The sequence below is a fragment of the Heterodontus francisci genome, chromosome 2 (genome assembly GCF_036365525.1).
Source record: "Heterodontus francisci isolate sHetFra1 chromosome 2, sHetFra1.hap1, whole genome shotgun sequence".
Classification (NCBI taxonomy): domain Eukaryota; kingdom Metazoa; phylum Chordata; class Chondrichthyes; order Heterodontiformes; family Heterodontidae; genus Heterodontus; species Heterodontus francisci.
The window spans coordinates 182,926,698-182,947,841 of NC_090372.1; the positions used below are offsets into that span (position 1 = coordinate 182,926,698).

The 21,144-nt window shown below is 44.2% G+C and overlaps 1 protein-coding gene and 1 long non-coding RNA gene across 5 annotated transcripts in view; one reads left to right on the top strand and one right to left on the bottom strand.

Annotated features, from left to right (window-relative positions):
- Nucleotides 1-21,144, bottom strand: part of nrp1a (neuropilin 1a) — a 192,953-nt gene that overhangs the window by 17,243 nt on the left and 154,566 nt on the right. For 2 of the 4 annotated variants that reach the window (XM_068014647.1, XM_068014667.1), the window contains 2 exons: nucleotides 18,264-18,356; nucleotides 14,646-14,705 (listed from right to left, as the gene is read on the bottom strand). In XM_068014647.1, coding sequence (XP_067870748.1) covers nucleotides 14,646-14,705; nucleotides 18,264-18,356 — 153 coding nt within the window. The remainder of the gene's footprint in view (nucleotides 1-14,645; nucleotides 14,706-18,263; nucleotides 18,357-21,144) is intronic. The other 2 variants (XM_068014658.1, XM_068014677.1) reach the window with 2 other exon arrangements.
- Nucleotides 1,255-7,693, top strand: LOC137349218 (uncharacterized). Its single transcript, XR_010969292.1, has 3 exons — nucleotides 1,255-1,318; nucleotides 2,814-2,941; nucleotides 7,397-7,693. It is a non-coding gene; the product is annotated as an uncharacterized lncRNA (long non-coding RNA).

Genomic DNA, 21,144 nt, shown 5'->3' on the forward strand with positions numbered 1-21,144 from the left:
ATCTCTGATATCATCTATAGATTATTTTTGCTTAAGCAAGTAATAGATTATGTTTAATGCACCATTAATATAACATGGAGATTGGCCTACGTCAAAATCAATTCGAAAGTTAGATGTTTCTAAGACGTTTCTAATTGGATAAACCTTGGATACAGCAAAACATTTCTAAAACTCTCTGGACATTGGGTAAGTAGGGAGTGTTCCCACAACTTGCCTTTCAAACTTTGCTGTGTGTGGGGGGAGGGAGGGGGCGGTCCCCTGAAAATAATGAAAATATTGACACACTCCCGACCACCCCCTGATCTAACTTCCAAAAGACAACATTAACCAACATTAACTACCCGAAGGCTAACAATGCTGTCATGGCAAACATTTTTATTAGTATACTGTGCGTGCAAGTCAACAAACATAGAAATCTGATGACAGAGAGACAGAGATCTGGTGACCTCCTGACCCCTGAGATCCCACTGGGGAGCCGTCAGATGCCGAGACCAAAGTTTGAAAACTTGAGCCTTATCTGGTGAGAGTGTCAGGCAAACAGAACCCCTGTTATGAATTTGTCACTGGCTTTATTTGGAGACTCTTAAGCAAGCTGGCAGGTTTCTCTGTGTCAGAAAAAACATACAAGCCTCCAGCATGTATATACTGCATGAAACATCCCATATTGCTCAATTCATTAACTTTACAGAGTTGGGTGTTTGGGATTTTGTTCTCATTACAACTTGTAACCAAAATATAGGGTTGGAGTGATCGGTTTTGATACTTGAGAAATGCCGATCTTGTTTGCTGTTTAACAGAGGCAAAGAGCTGTTTAAAATGTTACTGCCTGCCTTAGAGGACAGAGGAATATCACAGAAACCTGTTAAATGTGTGCTTGCTAGTCTCACAAATGCTAATTTCTAGATTTACATACTTTGGCGCAAAGGATATTTTCAACTCTCGATTATCATTGTCATCAACACCTTGAAGAAAATTACCATGAAAAGTGGGCAATTTATATTCAAAAATGCATACTAATTGAAGGCAAGAGAATTTATTTTGCTAATGTGCTGCGAATTGCATGTATTTTGTTTAAATGTCCGAATAAGCAGGTCCATCCTTGTCTTTGGGGAAAGTGCAGCTCTCCGTCTCTCTCTCTCTCTCTGTACACTTGGGGGCAGTGGAGAGCTGGAATACAGGTCACAGGTCTTTTCTCTATTATATCCTGCTGAAAGAATGTGAATTGACTTGAGGCTGCACTTGCACATTTCAATAAGCGCTTGTTTCTTGCAGTGAAACAAGGAGCTAGACATATGGGGCAGACTGCTTTGCATTACTGGTAAGTCTTGATTATTGAAATCTAAAAGTGCCCTGAGTGATGCTTTTATCTCACCAGCCACATAGTTGCTGCTTCTGGCACAACAGCTCCTAATAGCAAAGATTTTTTAAAAAACTTGCAGAACATTTCACAGCGCTGAAAATTAATTCTTTAAACCTGTGATGCATTGACTTGCAGCTTTTCAGATTTTCACTTCAGAAAGTGTAGTTCAGGCAGTCACTGCCCTTCCATCATGAACAGATAGTACTTGTTGATTCAAGCAGCTTTCTGAGACTTGCCAAACCTCCTGACCATGGCCTGACCCAACATTTGATGCAAAATCTTCAGTTCATGTTGCAACACTTTGAAAACGGCCCCCGTCCCCCAAGAAAGGGCACTTATGGCCATCCTGGGGGTCATCTGCTGCATGCATTTTTGGTAAATGACTTGCTTTCTGGCCGAGTCTCTGATTTTGCAGACTGTATCAGAATAGTTGTCATTTTATTGGGTTTGTAGACAGGTGCACAATGGCAGGAGCACTGAAAAATGTATGATCTGCAAATCATAACCCTGTGTTATGCAGCAGACTCTAAATACACTGTGCAACAAACTCTTTCGGCACCCAGTGTAATAGCTGGAATCGCATTTTGCAGTGGACTGCTCCAGGAACAAAGCTGAAACTCCCTCAAGACACACTGATGCCCCTTTAATGACCTGGCCTCAATTTTTAAGTTGGGGTGGGGGGGGGGGGGGGGGGGAGCGGTCACTGGCTTTCAAGTACATTCTCACTTTTACTAGTTTACTGAAATTGATGAAGTGCTACTTCGCAAAGGAGTTTCTGCAGGGTTTGGGATAAATAATGTGCTACTTCCACTGAACACTTTAGGGTTGAAATCATGTCATGTGCCCATTTAAAATTTCTCTGTCTGAAAACATATTAACCTATTTGAAGGCATGTATTCCTCATACTGCACAGCACAATCTCAACTGATGTGTGTTATGATCCGCCCGTATCTTTATTAAGCTTTTCAATGTACATCCATCAGCAGCTAAGAGAATCTCAGAAGCATAACCATCAGCCCAGCATATGCTTTGGCCTTATTGTGCTCTCTATTAGGCTCCAAACTTGCAAAACAAATGTAGCAACTGTATTTATTGCACTTTCCAAATAACAAGAGGAACATGACATTTTAAACTCGACTGAATCTGCTGATAGAACTTCGAAGTAAATCTAATAACGTAAAGCATGATGTCTCCCTTCCCACATAAAAATTTGTATCTCTTAAGATACACCAATACAGTTCAGCAGCTTTTTGGCATAGTTTGTGAGGGCCACATAAAATTGATGTTTTGAAGATGCTATCTTCTGCTAAGAGAGGAGGAAAGAACGTGTGTTGTTCCTATGTATAGTACAACAGGTTCTAAAGTGTATTTGTTTATTGTGTCTCTTCTACTGCTTTTATAAATATCAAACTTATCAAGCATTCTCTTTTGCCTACCTCACCCTTCTTCATAGAAACTTGCAGCACAGAAGGAGGCCAGATGGCTTGTCATGCCTGTGCTCGCTCTTTGAAAGAGTTGTTGGGGTTTGATCCCACCATACCAGCTCTCCCTGACACCAACCCGCTTTCTGACTGTAACCCGGTAAGTTCCTCATCCTCAAGTACCTACCAACTCCCTTTTAAAATTATTAATGGAATCAGCTTCTACCACCTTTTCAGGTAGAGCATCCCTGATCCCAGCAACTCTCTGGGCTGAATTTTTTCGCTGATAGACAAATCATTCTACGAGGGCCGAAAGTGGGAATTGTCCCCACTCCAGCAGGCGGTGGGACCCTGGGGCAGCATTTAGCCGGCAGCAGCCAATTAGGAGGCTGTCGCCGGGGCCAATTGAGATGTCAGCCCGTCCCCAGAGGGCTGGCAGCTCGGCAGCGTCAGCAGTACCACTGCTGGTGGTGACCATTGCTGAGGCTGCAGCACCAGGGAGAGGGCAACTAAATGGCGAGGCGCCTTCGAAGAGTGATGAGTTTGGTTGGGGGAAGCTGGAGCCAGACAGGCAGGGCCCTGATGATTGGCAGGAGAGGGTGGGGGCAGGGGGGTCGTGATGCACTGGGGGTGCACATGCCATGGGAATGGCCATTGCCACCAGGGGGTCTCTCCATGGGCCATGAAATGCCCCACTGGGAGACAGCCAGGGTTTACCACGGGTGTGGAAAGTGGCCCTTAATTGGCCATTTAAGTGTAATAATTGGCTCCCCTCCCAACACCTTCCCCCACCATATTGACAGCCCTCCAACGGGCTGGGAAAATTCAATGTAAAAGCATTCTCATCTTCCCTTTAGGTCCTTTGTCAATCTATGGCCTTTGGTTATTAATGCATGCGTCAGAGAGAATAGTTTTTCTTCACCTACTCTATCGAAACCTTCCATCATCTTGGAAAAATTCTATTAGGCCACCTCTTCGCCTTCTCTGTTCCAAGGAGAGCAGTCCTAACATTGCCAATCTCTCCTCATAACTGAAGTCCCTCACCCCCGCTAACATCTTGGCAAATCTATTCTAAGGCCTTTACATCTTTCCTGAAGTGTGGTGTCTAGAATTATTCACAATACTCCAACTGAGGCCTAACTAGTGAGTTATAAAGTTCTAGCATGATCTCTTTGCTTTTATACTCTATGCCAGTCTTGGTGACTGAAGCTTCATGACCGACTTTATTTAATTCTAAAGCTCCTAAGTCAAGGGAAGAAGATCAGCCTTCAATCTGTTTATTATCGAGATACAATTGTAATGTCTGCCGATTTTGTTTAGTATTGGAAATTATGTACAGTCAAACTGGAGCTAGTGACCCTAGGCACACCCACATGATTGACTGACTGGTATAAAGATAAGCAAATACATCGTCTTACACATACTGCTAATGTAGATTTAAAAGTCAACTGTGACATTTAGCCATTGGCTCTGGCAAAACCAAGTCACATTGTCGGATGATTATTTCATAATTAAGAAGCTGATTTGTTTTGTACACCAGGCCTTAGTTTTATTGCTGCTTGTGCTTTGGATTCTCTCATCATCTCATTAGCTGGGTTGCTTTTGCTTCCATTCTGTCTATTGTGTGGGGGAAAGTTAGTTACAGGAGGTGAGTTCAACCATAGGGTGAGGAGTTATTCAGCCTATTAGGAACATAGGAACATAGGAGCAGGTGTAAGCCATTCAGCCCATCAAACCTGCCCCACCATTCAATATGATCAAGGCTGATCATCCACTTCAATGCCTTTTCCCACACTATCCTCATATCCCCATGTCATTTGTATTTAGAAATCTGTCAACATCTGCTTTAAACATACTCAATGACTGAGCTTCCACAGCCCTCTGGGGTACAGAATTCCAAAGATTCACAACCTGCTGAGTAAAGAAATTTCTCCTCATCTCCGTCCTAAATGGCTTCCCCGTTATTTTGAAATTGTGTCCCCTAGTTTTAGACTCCCAACCAGGGGAAACATCTCAGCTGCATCTACCCTGTCTATCCCTTTAAGTATTTTGTAGGTTTTAATGAGATCACCTCTCATTCTTCGAAACTCTAGAGAATACAGGCCCAGTTTCCCCAATCTCTCTTCATAGGACAGTCCCGCCATCCCGGGAACAAGTCTGGTGAACCTTCGTTGCACTACCTCTATGGCAATAATATCCTTCCTTGGGTATGGGGACCAAAACTGCACACAGTACTCCTAGTGCGGTCTAACCAAGGTCCTATACAATTGAAGCAAGACTTCACTATTCCTGTACTCAAATCCTCCTGAGATAAAGGCTAACATAGCATTAGCCTTCCCAATTGCTTGCTGCACTGTATATTAGCTTTCAGTGACTTATTGACAAGGACACCCAGGTCCCTTTATACATCCACACTTTCTAATCTCTTACCATTTAAGAAATACTCTGCTCATCTATTCCTCCTACCAAAGTGGATAACCTCACATTTTTCCACATTATATTATATTCCATCTGCCTATTGAGCCTGCACTGCCATTTTGTTAACCATGGCAGCTACCTGTTTAATAGCAGTCATCAAAATTCCCTGACTTTTTTTTTGCATCCCTTGAAAGCCTGCTTTTTTCTTTAGAAAGAGTGAAAGTACCATGGGTTTGATTAAAGGAAACAGTCAAGTCCAAATGAGCAGAATCAGTTAAGCGGCCCTTTTAATTTAAAAAAAAAATCATCAACAAAAATGGAATTTTCCCATCTAAAAAAAAAACCTGCAAGATCACCTAAATCTAATTGGCATTGCCAATGTCCACTATTTGATAAATATTGAGTCAGATAGACATTCAGCGTAAATAGGCATCAGGTCTCAGTGTTGATACAATTTCTCCAGCCATTGTTTATGGACACACCTCACTCCTGTCAGAAAACAAGTGGAACGTAATGGCTTCATTTATGCAGGACATGGTGAAAATTAAACATGAGTTTTCTGGACCCAATCCCCAAAATGGTGACCTTCTCTCTGTGAGCACTGTTGTGTTATCAATCCTGTCCATAAACACAATATGCACAAAGACACAGACCTACTGATTTTAATGATGAGCTTCAGTGCAGGGGGCCGACTAATAAAATGGAATGGTGGTGTCACACAGCTTTAAGTAAGTGGAATACAATTGAAGAGATTTACAGCTTGGATAAAAGTCTCAGTATCGTTTTAGATGACATTTCTTTTAACAAAAGGTACATTTACTGTTAAATCAGTAAAACCAGTTTCTGTTTTTTTTAAATTTGGAACCCAGTACAAAATGTAAAACGGAGCTGAATAACTTTACAAGAGGAACTGGCCTTTATCATTCCCATATTGAACAAGAATAGATTCAAAAACAGGGCGTTCTTCCAGTTGATAACATCAGTATCAATGAATGACTCGGGCTGCATTTAGTGTTCATTAAGTTACAAATCTGATCAAGAAAAGGACAACATTGAGTTACAGCACAGAGATAAAATTTGTGACAAGTGCTACTTTTAAGCCAGATAGTGGTAGCAGCTCATTGTGAATTGCATTCTTTTCAGCTTTCTACTGTTACTGTGTCAATGTTTACTTTTCATCCCAAGGTCACCTGTGCTACCCTTGTCAGACCTTTGCAAAAAAAAACTTCAACAATGAACTAAGTCGGATTAAATTACTGGCTGCATTCCGTCATGCGGGCTAGAAACGTGAGCAACACGCACCATGAAAGGAGCTGATAGGGGAGCTTGTGTAAATCATTCGAAACACACTTAAAATGTCACAGGAAGGAAACACAGTCAGACACATAGCCAGCATTGTACTGTCGAAGGGAGCACAATCTGCAGTGTAAAGTGCTTCCACCCTTTGTTTCGCACCCACATGCTGCATTTAATGGTGAGCCGTGCACTAGCAGTAAGTGGTTTTAAAAATGCAAGAAGCTTCACTGTGAACAAGACCAATCTCTCAATACTTTGCATCTTATTTTTAAGAACGATAGAATGGTTTACTAAATGGGGTCTACTTGGTGATCCAGGTCGGGAATTGGGGCTCGGGCCCCTCCTCAGATGAGGGGTGCAATTTTTTTATGAAGTATTACAACCGGCCCCCGACACAAGGCGCCAATCTGTTCCTCATTCCAGAAAGGGGGTGATCGGGGGTGGGGGTGTTTCCTGATACCTTCCCCCTTGCACCAGTAAGCTTCAGTTGGGTGAGAAGGGGGTTCCCTGAACTCATAGCCCCTCCCTCTGGCCTTGTGAACTTCCCCGCATCAGTCACAGAGGATGTGGGTGGGTGCATGCTGGCCCTCCTGCCAGGGTGTTCTAAGCCAGAAGATTGTAATGCCAGTTGATGGAGTTCTGTCTGGTTTCACAGCAGATTCCAATATGTGAAAGCTGCGCTCACTCCAACTGTCATGCCCCCACCTGACAAGAATGAGGCACATTAATTTCACCACATGGACATTACATTTCAAATTGTTGCTAAGAAAAAGAGAAGGCCTATTACAAGGACTGCCAGATTGGCTGGAAAGACGTTTTTCATATAGACAGACGGTACTTGAAAGGACAAAGGGGCTATTCCCTACTCCAATTTAACCCACAATGAATCTTTGATCACCAGGTATTGTGTGTAGAGGAGACATTCCAAGGTCTGCTAGGACAAGACAATCCACAAGGGCCAGGACTGGTTAGGCCAGCAGGTCACATGACTAACTGGCCATTGCAGGTTTTTTTGAACTCGCCACAGAGAATTTGAACTTAGAAAGCTGTTTGCTCCTGGGCTGAGAAGACCTTTCTCCTGTCTGCTCCCATCTCTTTCTCACGGAACTACAAGACCCATTGAAGACACATGAACCCCAAGAGAGAAAAGTCTCCTACCGTGAACAAGGTTTAAGAAGAATACTGGGCCCCAACGAAAAGCAAGATCAACCTACAAAAGGACTTTACAGTGAGCTTGAAGAACCGTAACAAACACTTCAAATATTGTCTCAAGCCTTTCCACTATTTTTCTTCTCTTTTCTGTCTCTATTTGCATGTGCGTATCGTGAATGCATGCTAGCGTGGGGCACAGCGAGTATCTGTAGGCGTTAACCGAATTCGAGTTTTTAGTTTAAGTTTAATAAATTTAATTTTTCTTCTTTAAACCTAAGAAAGCCTGTTTGTGCTCATTTCTTTGCCTTATAATTGGAAAGCGAAGAACAAGGATTCATCAAGGGGGAGCTCAAAACACAGTGTGTTTAAAAATCAAACCCTATTACAGGAAGGCCAGGTGAAGGCTGAGAGGAACCTCTCGACACCTTTCTGAGCTGGTCGTAACACCAACTGATAGCATAAGTTGCTTTTATAAGTTGGCAGCATTTAAACATCTTCTTTGCACGTCTTCATTCTTGCTGCATTCAAACAATGATGTTCTATGATTCTATGCTCTTTAGAAGAGTTGGCACAGACTTGATGGGCCCAATGGCTTCCTTCTGAGCTGTATGATGTAACAAGCATACTGTGGAGAAATAGAATCCTCCATTTTGATGCCACTTGTACTGAAAATGAATGGGTAACAGAGTTCAGCAGTCTGGGCCATGGAGACCCCAGTGTTCTCTGAGCGATCTCCGTTATTTGGGACCTGAGTCTTGGCTGATGTTCAGGAATGCTAAGGAAAACTACAATGATTTATACACAAGGTTTAGAAAATGCCATAGTGATTTAACAGCTGAAAATGATCATCTTAGATAATGGCTTTCTATCACTGAACAGCAGCTGCTGAAGATGTTTCTCGTGTTGATGAGTAACAAAGATTTTAGTTCAGTCTGCTCTTTAATCAGTCCAATCTGTCTGAAAGACTCCACGGGTGATTATACTACTGCTGACCCAACTTACTAGTCTGATGTGAAAGATAAGAATGAGTATGAATCCCCTCCTGTGCCTTTCAATAAGTTGTTAAAAAAAGAACATTCCTTTCCCGATATTTGTGAGAGGAGATGCTGTCCCAAATACGTTAAATAATAGGAACTGTATACCACTCCACCAGACCCTATCCAGGTGCAAGGAAGAGGAAAATGGAGAAGAGATCTGTTACGTCATATCTCTGCACGCATCAAGCTGTCCTGAAATTTCCTGTGTCTTTCCCTGCCAATGTAACAGATGCAACAGGCCCACTGTTGCCATTATAACCAGATGGGAGGAGGCATTCTTAGTCTCCCATCTCATTCTATCTTCAGCTATGCTCATTTAGCTCCCCAGCGGAGGGGTGCCTGAAGAACTTTAATACAGTGACCTGTCCCCAGATGCTTACAGGCAGGTGGGTCTGCAGCAGTACCAGGGGCAGGCAGAAGAATATGCAGCCAAGTAATTAATTTCTGTACCATTCTTCCATCAAAATGAGCTAAAGGCCCAGGGCCTTCTGACGGCTGCTCTCCAGAGCAATGTCCAGCCAGCGGGCGTTCTGTGACTGGTGTGCCAGGACCATGAAACTATGGCCAGCTGCTTCCTCTCAGGGTCTGAATGTGCCCTCTTCTCTATACCAAGGACCCAACATGTCAGGCAGTTGGCGAGGTCACCTCCCTGTCAATTCTTTCCCAGTCGCTAAGTACCTAACGTTTTTTACACAAGGCTACTTTATAATCGTCTCCTCCCAACTTCAAATCTACATCATACAAATCTGTATCATCTGCTGGGCCCTTCCTCAGGAAAAGTTTCCAGCTACATCAGATCACTATTCCTCCTACGGAGCATTGATCTTGCATTTCTTTATTGTGTAAGGAAGAAAAGTACAGAAAATAGCTATTTCTGTTTTCTGCCCACACCAAACCCTTGGAACCAAAAATTCCAGCTGTTGAGAGGCAGAATGCAGTAGAGATAACACGCTCAGCATGTTCAGCACTGCTGACTGACATAGCAAAATAAATGGTGGAATTGGTAAGTTTATTGATTGAACAACAATAAATGTAGTCTCTTTTTTTAGGCAAAGCTAAAAGCTAATTGCATTTTGACTTTCCATTTGATATGTGCTTGGCAGAAAGTAGCTATTAACTCACTAGTTTAGGAGAATTTTTTAAAATCGATGGAGTGAACGTAAAGTCAAATCAGTTGGGTTGTAAAATAGGCAGCTGATCTGATCCTATTAGTTTCCTGCCAGGCGTGTTAGCTTAACATTACCCCCATAGCGTTACTTTAAATAGAAGATAGATATATGTTCTCAGGTAAGGTACTGACTATGTTAAATGTGGCTCAGTTTCCCTTTCCTTCCCCTGCCTAAAACACAATACCCATAGGCAGGCTGAGGGAGTGTGAGGAGATGAAGAATAAATGCTAAAAGGAGAAAGAATACTATGTGTTCATGTAGGCTGTGGTACTCAGGCAATGCGGCCCTGGGGTGACTTATAGCCTATCTGCCTCTCACCTGTGGCCCTTACAAGAGCTGCTACTGGATCAGTGCCTCTGGTAACACAGCAAAGGCAGGAAGCTGATATAAGAGCATTAAGCATTTGTAGAATAACATCGGTGGCAGTAACTTCTGCCCTTATGACTCTGAGCCTCCCTTTACAGCCTGACAGTACAGAGAGAAACCATAAAAGAGGCACTGAAGAAAACGATGGTGAGTAACTGATAGAGGGAAAGGTGAGATTGACAATGCCTGCTTTTATATTGGTCCAAAGATTTTGACTTGAAGTGACTTGATTTAGTTTTCTGTGGCAAGTGTACTTCATACCTACTGCACAAATACATCAACTTCACCCCATTCAATGTATATGAATGGGGAGCCAGACAGTGAATGCTATTTTTGCGAAGCTAACAGTGGAGCGGTGCATCTTGGATGGGAACTTCTTGATTTCCACATTTAACTGAGCATCTTCTGTCCACCTGAAGTGCTGTTAGCCTGGAGCCACTTTGACAGGAATTTTTGGGGCGATAATTTTATTCAACATTGGTGCTGTCACACAGGACTCACCCAGATGATGCCTAACCCACAGTCAAATTGACAGATTCACCAATATATGCAGCTGGGAAGACCTGTGTGTTTGATAAAAACTGGATCTACCCTGGCACAGGCTGTAACAAATCGTGAGTTTACTTTAGGCTTGCGCAGGCTGCATAAGATCTGCATGCTGATGACCAGTGGCATGAGCATAACAACAATAACATATATTTATATAGCACCTTTAACAGAATCAAACATCCCAAGGCACTTTACAGGAGCATTATAAAACAAAGTATGATACCGAGTCACATAAGGAGTTATTAGAGCAGATGACCAAAATCTTGTTCAAAGAGGTAGGATTTAAGGAGTGCCTTTAAGAAAGAAAGCTGTAAGGAGGGTACTCCAGAGCTTGGGGCCGAGGCAACTGAAGGTCTGGCCACCAATGGTGGAGCAATTAAAATCAGGATGCTCAAGAGGCCAGAATTTGAGGAGCACAGATATCTTGGAGGGTTGTGGGGCTGGAGGAGATTACAGAGATAGGGAGGGGCCAGACCATGGAAGGATTTGAAAACAAGGCTGAGAATTTTAAAATCAACTGCTTGACTGAGAGCCAATATAAGTCAGTGTGCGCAAGGGTGATAGGGGAATGGGACTTGGTGTCAGTTAAGACACCTACAGTAGAGTTTTGGATGAACTCAAGTTGACGGAACGTAGAATGTGGTAGACCAGCCAGAAGTGCGTTGGAGTAGTCAAGTCTAGAGCATGAATGAGTGTTTCAGCAGCAAATGAGCTGAGACAGGTGGAGTCAGGCGATGTTACGGATGTGGAAATAGGCAGTCTTAGTGATGGCATGAATATGAGGTCAGAAACTCATGTCGGGGTCAAATGTGACACCAAGGTTGTGAACAGACTGTTGCCAGGGAGAGGAACAGAGTCATTAGCTAGCCAACAGAGTTTGGAGCAGGGACTGAAAACAATGGCTTCAGTCTTCCCCATATTTATTTGGAGGAAATTTCTACTCATCCAGTACGGTGACTACACTTTAAAAGTACTTCATTGCCTGTGGTTGTGAATAGTGCTATATAAATGCAAGTCTTTCTTTCAGTACTGGATGTCGGGTAAGCAGTCTGATAATTTAGCAGCAGTGAAGGAGTGGAGAGAGGTGGTGGTGAGGTAGAGCTGGGTGTTGTCAGCGTACATGTGAAAACTAACACTGTGTTTTTGGATGATGTCGCCAAGGGACAGCATGTAGATGAGAAATAGGAGGGGAACAAGGATAGATTCTTGGGGAACACCAGAGATCACGGTGTGGGAGCAGGAAGAGAAGCTATTGCCAGTGATTCTCTGGCTACGATTAGATAGAAAAGAATGGAACCAGGTGAGAGCAGTCCCACCCAGCTGGACGACAGAAGGACAACAGTGGAGAGGCGTTCGAGGAGGATGGCGTGGTCAAGCATGTCGAATGCTGCAGACAGGTTGAGAAGGACAAGGAGGGATAGTTTACCTTTGTCACAGTCACAAGGATGTTGTTTGTGACTTTGATAAGAGTTGTTTCTGTTGGTACTGTGGCAGGGACAGAAACCTGACTGGAAAGATTCAAACGTGTTCCGAGAAAGATGGGAATGGATTTGGGAGGCGACAACACGTTCAAGGACTTTGGAGAGGAAAGGGAGGTTGGAGATAGGACAGTAGTTTATAAGGGCGGTGGGGTCAAGGGTTGTTTTTTTTGAGGGGAGGAGTGATGACGGCAAATTTAAAAGAGAGAGGGACATCACCTGAAGACAGAGAACCATTTACAATATCGGTTAACATGGGGAGCAGGAGGGGAAGTTGAGTGATCAGTGGCTTAGTGCGAATAGGATCGAGGGAACAGGTGGTGGGTCTCATGGACAAGGTGAGCTCAGAGAGAGCATGAGGGAAGATAGGAGAGAAACTAAAGATGCAAGTTCAGGGCTAAGGCAGTGGGGGAGAATTATAGGAAGTGTGGCCAGGTGGCAAGTGGAAGGGAGGGATGTGGCAGAGGCAGCTGATCCGATGGTCTCGATCATAGTGACAAAGAAGTCCATGAGCTCCTCGCACTGTTGGAGGTGAGGGTGGAGGGGACATGGAAGTGGGGTTTAAGAAGACAGTTTGCAGTAGAGAAAAGAAGCCAGAGGTTATCTTTGCATTCCTGGATGATTCTGGAATAGTGAGTAATTTTAGCAGCACCAAGCCAACATGGCAGCAGTTAATGGAGCACTGACCTCGATCCTGTTTAAATTCAATCAATTAAAGGCACAGAAATAAATTTTGTTGCAATAATAATACACTCCAGACAAAAGGGTGTGTGATCACTGCAATGTCTTTTGTAAAATACAAGTTTTTGTTTTTATTTGTCTCTATTCTATTACTCACCTTCCCCACATCACCAACACTCAGCATCATCAGCCAGAAACACAGGCAAATGGGTCATAGGTTTTCACTGCACTTAGGTTCGCTGACTTATCACAGGAAACAGCCTTACTTTGATACACGGCAAATTAACAATACACTGGGCAGTCACTGATTTTGGATATGTTCATAAATGTTTACACACGTAGGTATCAGATAAATCAGCTAGACCAGCGCTAAATGAAATTATTTGTAAGATTAAATTTAACGCATTACCCGTTTCTACTGAAGTAAGTCACATTTGGTTGAGCCAACATGATTTAAAGTCCACATATCCCATGGATGTAAATGTGGCAATGGACAGCTTCCAGGGAGTCTGACATTTTACAGTTTGATAAACAGCAAATGGGCTTCCATACAGTGAGAACGGGAAAGATTTAGTTTTCCATAAATTCCCTCCTAGAAGCCTGGTTAAGGACGAGTGAAAGTCGTATAATATTTTATTAGCAAGTTAGAGTCCCCCAACAGGAGTTGAATCCGTAACCATAGTAACATGAATCTCGTTATTCTACCACCAGACCACTTCAGGTCTCCTGCTCCTTCCAACAACTATAAATAGATTTATGAAACGGAATCACCAATCTAGTCCTGCAGGGATTGCTTTCCGGAGGTCGGAATTAAGTTAAGTTCATTGTTGGGTCAGAGGAAGGAGAACTTTGTTCAGCCTTTAACCCATACTGCACATACCCTATGAGTGTTCGATGCTGACATTAAGTGACCATCACTGAAAGAATTGACCCTAAACTTGTACCAGGGGGTAAATTTTTCTGGAACCTCCCGCACTCCCGATGCTGTAAACTCTGCTGAGGTTCAGCAGAAACTTTGTTCTCACATGTAAACCTGGTTTTGGCCAAATTTCTGATGAGGTTACAACAGTGGAGTGGGGGAAGCTCTAAGAAAATACAGCTACCAAGCTCTGGGGATTTTATCTCTAAGCAGTTACGTTAAGATTTTTTATTCATTCATAGGATGTGGGCGTCGCAGCCAGGCCAGCATTTATTGCCCATCCCTAATTGCCCTTGAGAAGGTGGCGGTGAGCTGCCTTCTTGAACCGCTGCAGTCCATCTGGGGTAGGTACATCCACAGTGCTAGCGGTTAGATACAACCGAGTGGCTTGCTAGGCCATTTCAGAGGGCATGTAAGAGTTAACCACATTGCTGCGGGTCTGGAGTCACATGTAGGCCAGACCAGGTAAGGACAGCAGATTTCCTTCCCTAAAGGACATTATTGAACCAGATGGGTTTTTACAACAATCGACAATGGTTTCATGGCCATCATTAGACTAGCTTTTTAATTCCAGATTTATTAATTGAATTTTGCAACATCTAATAAATCTTCCTTCAGTTCCGGAGGACATTTTTAGGGCCTATTGTTTCTGCCGTGCCCTGCTCAACTTGCTATAATGTCCTTCAACACAATATGCGTATCCAAGAGGGTTCCAGATGCTTCCGCTGCTCCCCTCCCCACCCCACCCCCCCCACCACCTATTATCTGCATATTAACTTTGACCAAACATGCTCCATACCTGGGAACCCTGGTAATTCAGGTAACGTTGGTTCCTCTGTTACGAGAGCAGTGTTGCCACCTGCGAAACAGGAATAAGATCACTAATCAATTGAAGAACATGTCTATGGGGTTGGGGCCATAGCTTGGTGTCACACCATCTAGGACTTTGCTTCCAATCTGCGATATCTAATTCTGATGAGTATACCATGCCCAGAGCGTAGAAAGGGGATGTTAGTCCTGTTAGTAGAAGTTAAGGATCGCCATGGAAATGAATTCTGAGTTCTCGTTGTCTCCATTCTACTATTATTAAATTTTATTGGTTAGTCTCATATATGGAAGCAAACACTGACTGAGTAGAGGGAATATAGATGTAAGCAGCAGGGGAGGAGAGTAATTGACTGCAGGGTAGAATTTGGGGGTTGTTCTGGGGATTAATATAACATTTTTTTAGAACTCTTTCAGACGTTATTTATCACATTGAATTAGGAGGGAAGACTAACAACAAAAAAGGGAAAATCTTTAAAACATTTCCTGATTGTTTGCTTTACTGTTTATTTTAGAACAACGTAGGAGGGAAAGATATTTCCAATGTTGTGGTATACGTACGCTTAGAACAGTGACATAATTCTTTGAAGAAGCAAAAATGTCACTGGGTTATTTGCACATGATATAAAATAACAGCTTCTCTGAGACAGTGATCTCCTTGAAATATCAATGATCCTGCTGAAGAATTTTTGAAATGGCCCCTTTGTTTCTATGCCTTCCATTAGAAAGAATTGGTAACAGATTTTTAAAGCCTTCTCAAGCAGAACGGTAACTTGTTAAAATATATTCCTGTAGAAGGAATATTTATTGAACGTAGAATTGCTCTGCAGTGGGCTGGAGATTATTTCTCTGTAAAGCTGCAGCAATAGCACCGTAAGCAGCTTCAATAACTTCCTCTGGCTGCTATGCAGTACTGCTGTCAGCTGCCAGATTACCAACAAACCTGCCAGCAAAATGATACCTTCAAAATTACAGCACTAAAAAACATTAAATCCACCCCAGTTTCTGTCATTCTGCATTTCACAGACGAGAACAGATTTTCACCCAACAGCAGGGAATCTGCAAAAAAAGCAAGCAGTTGTCAATATGAAAGGTGGTCAGCAGCACAGGTTATAGGCACAGAGCCACAATGAGAGGAGAACAAAACAAAATCAGTCAAGAGTTCTCGCTTCTAATTGTTATACAAAAACCCTCATCTTTTAAAAAAAAATCTGTCTATACCCAACAGAAATACCAACACAGACAACTAGTAATTGTGTATATTCGGGGGCATAAAAACAAGGTGCAGCCTGAGGCAAAGGTAACAAAGATGAATCAGATGGAGGACACGTGGAGTTGACGCTGGTCCTTGTTGGAAGCGCAATACATAAAGAACTAACTGCCCTGTTAGCGTTAATTAAGCTCCATGGTCCAAACTGAGTGAACAATGTAGACATCAGACAATATTATTACTGGTCAGTGCAAGTTTGTGGGAGATTGTTACATAAAAGTTGGGTTTTCGAGAAGCTTTTGATTTGCATTTGACATGGGTGGGGGGCAGTTTTAACATGGGGGAAGCAGGTGGGATTGAGTGTGGGGAGATGTGTGATTGCCTTTAAGAGTGATGTCCCTTTAAGATCTTAGTATGCTAATGAGCTATGTGCCAGGATGCAGTCATGTGGCTACCTGCCAGTCTCACTCTGTAACTGTAACACCAAGAGGCAGCTTCTGTAAATAGTTAGCTCTGTGCTGTATATAATTGTTAACTGCTAATAAACCTGTTTGAGATCTTCAATCAACTGAACCCCATGCATCTCATTTGTGTTGCATCAGACAGCATAAAATGCTTCTTATTAAATGGTGGCAGCGGTTTAAATGCCCAAAAACTGGAAGTGTGTTGGGAGGTTCGCTCTATCTCACCGACTTCCTGGTTTTACACAGTTGGGACAAGAGGCCGCCAGCTTAAAGGCCTGCTACCCGACCCGAACCCAATGGGACCCGACGACATGCGTCAGGTTCGGGTTGGGTTGGGTCGCACTTCCGGGTCCGGCTTTCCGGCTCGGGTCAGGTTGGGCTGGATCGGACATGCTCTATCACCACCTCAGGTAAGTGACTCTAATGTTAATTTACTTTTTGGACTTTAAAGGTGGTTTTGCTACAGTTATTTTAAGCTTGTGCAGGTAAGGAACAAAGTGAACAACTGAAGGTAGGTTAACCGATGTTTGGGTTAGGTCGGGCGCAGGAAAAAATGGAAGGACTCGGTCAGGTCGGGCTCGGGTCGGATGGGGTTCTGTTGGGCTCGGATTGGGTCTCATTTGCAGACCCGAGCAGGCCTTTACGGCAGCCAACCCACTCCCAGAAAGTGGGTTGGCATTTTAAAAATGTTCATGAGGCTGGAAGCCTCAGATTTAACCCACTTTACAGGTTTAAATTTGGCCGTCCAGGTTTCCTGGGTCTCGGGAACCCTGAACACTGCAGCAAGGTCAGGGCAGGCTTATGGAGGACCCCTTCCTCCCGGTCCCCCCACCCCCCCCCCCCCAAGATCCCCCACGATCAGAACCCCACCTACCCTGGGATCGGACTAATGCTTCCACTAAGCCGCATGGCTGCACAGCAACCCAGAGGTTCCTGCACAGGCTGAACACAAGTCGGACCCTTAAAGTTATGACACACTTAAATAAATAGGCTGTTTGTAACAAAAAAGAGAGAATGTTGGATTGAACTCCCTTCCCCCCTGCCCCCACCCCCACTTCCTGGGATCAGACACATCCCACAAACCTCCCCCACCCTGGATCAGACACCTCGGGATCAGACACCCCTGGATTGGACGCCACACCGGGATTGAACCCCTCCCTGCCCTAGGATTGGACCTCCCCCACCAGCCCAGGATCAGGCCCTTCCCCCAGGGGTTAGGGATTGGAATGCCCTCCCTCTGGGATCGGATACCTCCCCCTCCCCCCCTTTCACCTTCAGAGTTAGGGATCAGACCTACATGCTCCTGCGGCCTCTTCTCCAGTAAACCCCACCCAACTGGAAGCCAAGCCTGTCAATCAGGCTGACCTCCAGGTGGGGAACTTCTCAGTGACGTCAGACAAACACTATGGAGTTAAAACTCCCCAGTGTGCGCGGAAACCTGACTTCTGGGTTTCCGATGTGCTCCCAGATACCGCCCCCCACCCCCCACCCACCCCACACTGATCCCTGCAGGTCAAAAAGTTAAAATGCCCCCCAGGGAGTCTGATCAGAGGTCTGAAAGACCAAGCTCCAAATGTGAATTTGGACTCATTCAGAAGTATATGTTTCCACTAAGTGTTAATAATTCAAGCCATACATTAATTGTAAGACTGCACCAAATGCTTCACTGTCAGTTTAATTGCTTGTTTATTTATTCTTCCAATGTGGTGCTGCAGTTCCTAATAAGGAAGAATGAACACTGAAGGATTAGTCCCAATTAGTAGAGGGAAGGTGTTGATAGTGGCAGATTTGTAAGGATAAGCTGTTTATTAGTTGGATGAGAGACATGTGTTTTAGTAATTTTTGGCTCATTAACAGTTGAGCACACAGGAAGCAAGTGAGAAAGGTTACAGTTATGGTGTTAGGAGGATTTATGCACCTGTAAAGTCGAAGCCATCACCTGTTCCGCTGTGGCAGTTTCCAAACTCCTCGTCACACTCATCTGAATCCAAGGTCGGAGGGGATGTTGGGACTGTAATTGAAAGATGAAGGTATTAATAATTTGCAACACTCGCGTGTATCTCTAAAAGCATACATTAGGCTCAGACCATCATAATTATAAATCTAGACAACACTGACTGTTTTCAACATTGTTTTTTCTTCCCTCCCCTTCTGAAGGACAGGATTACAGGTTCACCTTGCTATGTTGCTATTATTCACGTGTGAGTCTTCAGGGTGTGTGCTGGCAGGCTATTTGACTAGGAGCTGTGAGGCAACATCACCGAGCCCAATCCTGTCCTTAACCACTGGTTTCAAATGCCCACATCGTGCAAAGACTGTTGGTTTACTTCCTAATGCACAGGCACCAGGTTGAATTTTCCCAGTCTATTGTAGGGTACAGAGGGACATAGATAGGCTGCAGAGCTGGGCTGAGAGATGGCAAATGGAGTTTAATGCGGAAAAGTGCGAGGTGATTCACTTTGGAAGGAGTAACAGGAATACAGAGTACTGGGCTAATGGGAAGATTCTTGGTAGTGTAGATGAACAGAGAGATCTTGGTGTCCAGGTGCATAAATCCCTGAAGGTTGCTACCCAGGTTAATAGGGCTGTTAAGAAGGCATATGGTGTGTTAGCTTTTATTAGGAGGGGGATCGAGTTTTGGAGCCACGAGGTCATGCTGCAGCTGTACAAAACTCTGGTGAGACCGCACCTGGAGTATTGCGTGCAGTTCTGGTCACCGCATTATAGGAAGGATGTGGAAGCTTTGGAAAGGGTGCAGAGGAGATTTACTAGGATGTTGCCTGGTATGGAGGGAAGGTCTTACGAGGAAAGGCTGAGGGACTTGAGGTTGTTTTCGTTGGAGAGAAGGAGGAGGAGAGGTGACTTAATAGAGACATATAAGATAATCAGAGGGTTAGATAGGGTGGATAGTGAGAGTCTTTTTCCTCGGATGTTGATGGCAAACACGAGGGGACATAGCTTTAAGTTGAGGGGTGATAGATATAGGACAGATGTCAGAGGTAGTTTCTTTACTCAGAGAGTAGTAGGGGCGTGGAACGCCCTGCCTGCAGCAGTAGTAGACTCGCCAACTTTAAGGGCATTTAAGTGGTCATTGGATAGACATATGGATGAAAATGGAATAGTGTAGGTCAGATGTTTCACAGGTCGGCGCAACATCGAGGGCCGAAGGGCCTGTACTGCGCTGTAATGTTCTAATTCTAATTCTAATTCTATTGGGGTCGGGTTGGGAGGCGTAAAGGCTGGCAATATGCAGGGGGAAGGTGTTGGGAGGGGAACCCGACGTCTTCCTGCCACCATGGCATATTGCCAGCGGCGGAGAGCTCAGCAGCTTGGCCGCCAAGCCACTTATGTGGCCAATTAATGGACACTTCCTGCCCGCACAGGCATTTTGCCCACATTGGGCGGGACCGTCGCTGCATGGGGTGACCCCCAGGGGCACCGGGACACTCCCCCCACACCCCCCCACCACCCATGATCGCCGCTGGCTTTCCCCAAAGAACTCACCATTTCTTCGAGGGGGCCTCCATCGAGGGCCCCTCATCTTGGAGCTGCAGCCTCAGCACTGGGCACTGCTAGTGTTAGTGCTGCTGAGGCTGCTAGCCCTCTGATTGGGCCGGCAGCTCTGAGGAAGGTGGGGGGGGGCAGGCCGCCGTCCTCCATTGGGCAGCTGTCAGTTAATTGACCACTGCTGCAAAATTCGGCCCCAGTGTCCCACTATCCACCGGAGTGCAGTCGTCTCCCACTTTCGGTCCCGGCGACGGGTCTACAATGTCCCCCGGAAAATTCAGCCCACTGAAGCTAAGGTGTAAGCTGTGGCTCAGTGGTAGCATTCTTGCATCAGAGTCAGAAAGTTTTGGCTTCATGTCTCACTCCAGAGACTTGAGCAGAAAATATAGACTGACACTCCAGTGTGGTACTGAGTGAGTGCTGCACTGATGGTCGTGAGATCTTTAAACGAAGGCCCCATTGCCCTCTTACATGGACATAATAGGTCTCATTGCTCTAGTTCAAAGAAGAGCAGGAGAGTTATCCTTGGTGCCCTGGCCAATATTTATCCCTCAACCAACATCACTAAAGAAGCAAATTATCTGGCCATTATCACAATGCTGTTAGTGAGACCTTGCCGTGTGCAAATTGGCTGCCACTTTCCTAGATTACAATCGTGACTACACTTCAAAAATATTTAACTGGCTGTAAAGCACTTTGGAATATCCTGTGGGCATGAAAGGCGCTATATAAATGCAAGTTCTTTCTTATTTGAATTGAAGCTCCTCACTTCCACCTGGCTGAGATCAGCTAACTCAACATCGACCAGGGATCTGCAGGGGCCTCCCAAGTCTGCATGGTTCAGCGACTCACTGGATAAACTTGCTCAGCCGTCAGTGCAGCCTGCAAGTGATTTTTAATCATGAGTTCAATGAGGGTGGCCATTCAGGTTGAACTCAAGCCTTCAGCAAGTACCTTGTATATACACTTGTTTTCAATTCTGAAAACCATTTAGACTGAGGTGCTAGTTACTTCCCTGAATATAAATGTACTATGGTGCCATTGGTTAGGAAAAAGAAAGCAGCACCAAAGAACATTTTACACTTGAGAAGTTGCATTGTTTAGAGATGGATTGGTATAATAGACTGAGCAGTCTAGCAGACAGTTTTGATTGCTGAGAGTTAAATTGTGCCTGCCTGCTGAAATATCAGAAATATGTCAACATGATTTACCGTTATTAAGATTTTAGTGGAATGAACCATATGGTAAAGAGATAGAGCAAATGCACTGGTATCGTACTATTATTTTACTGT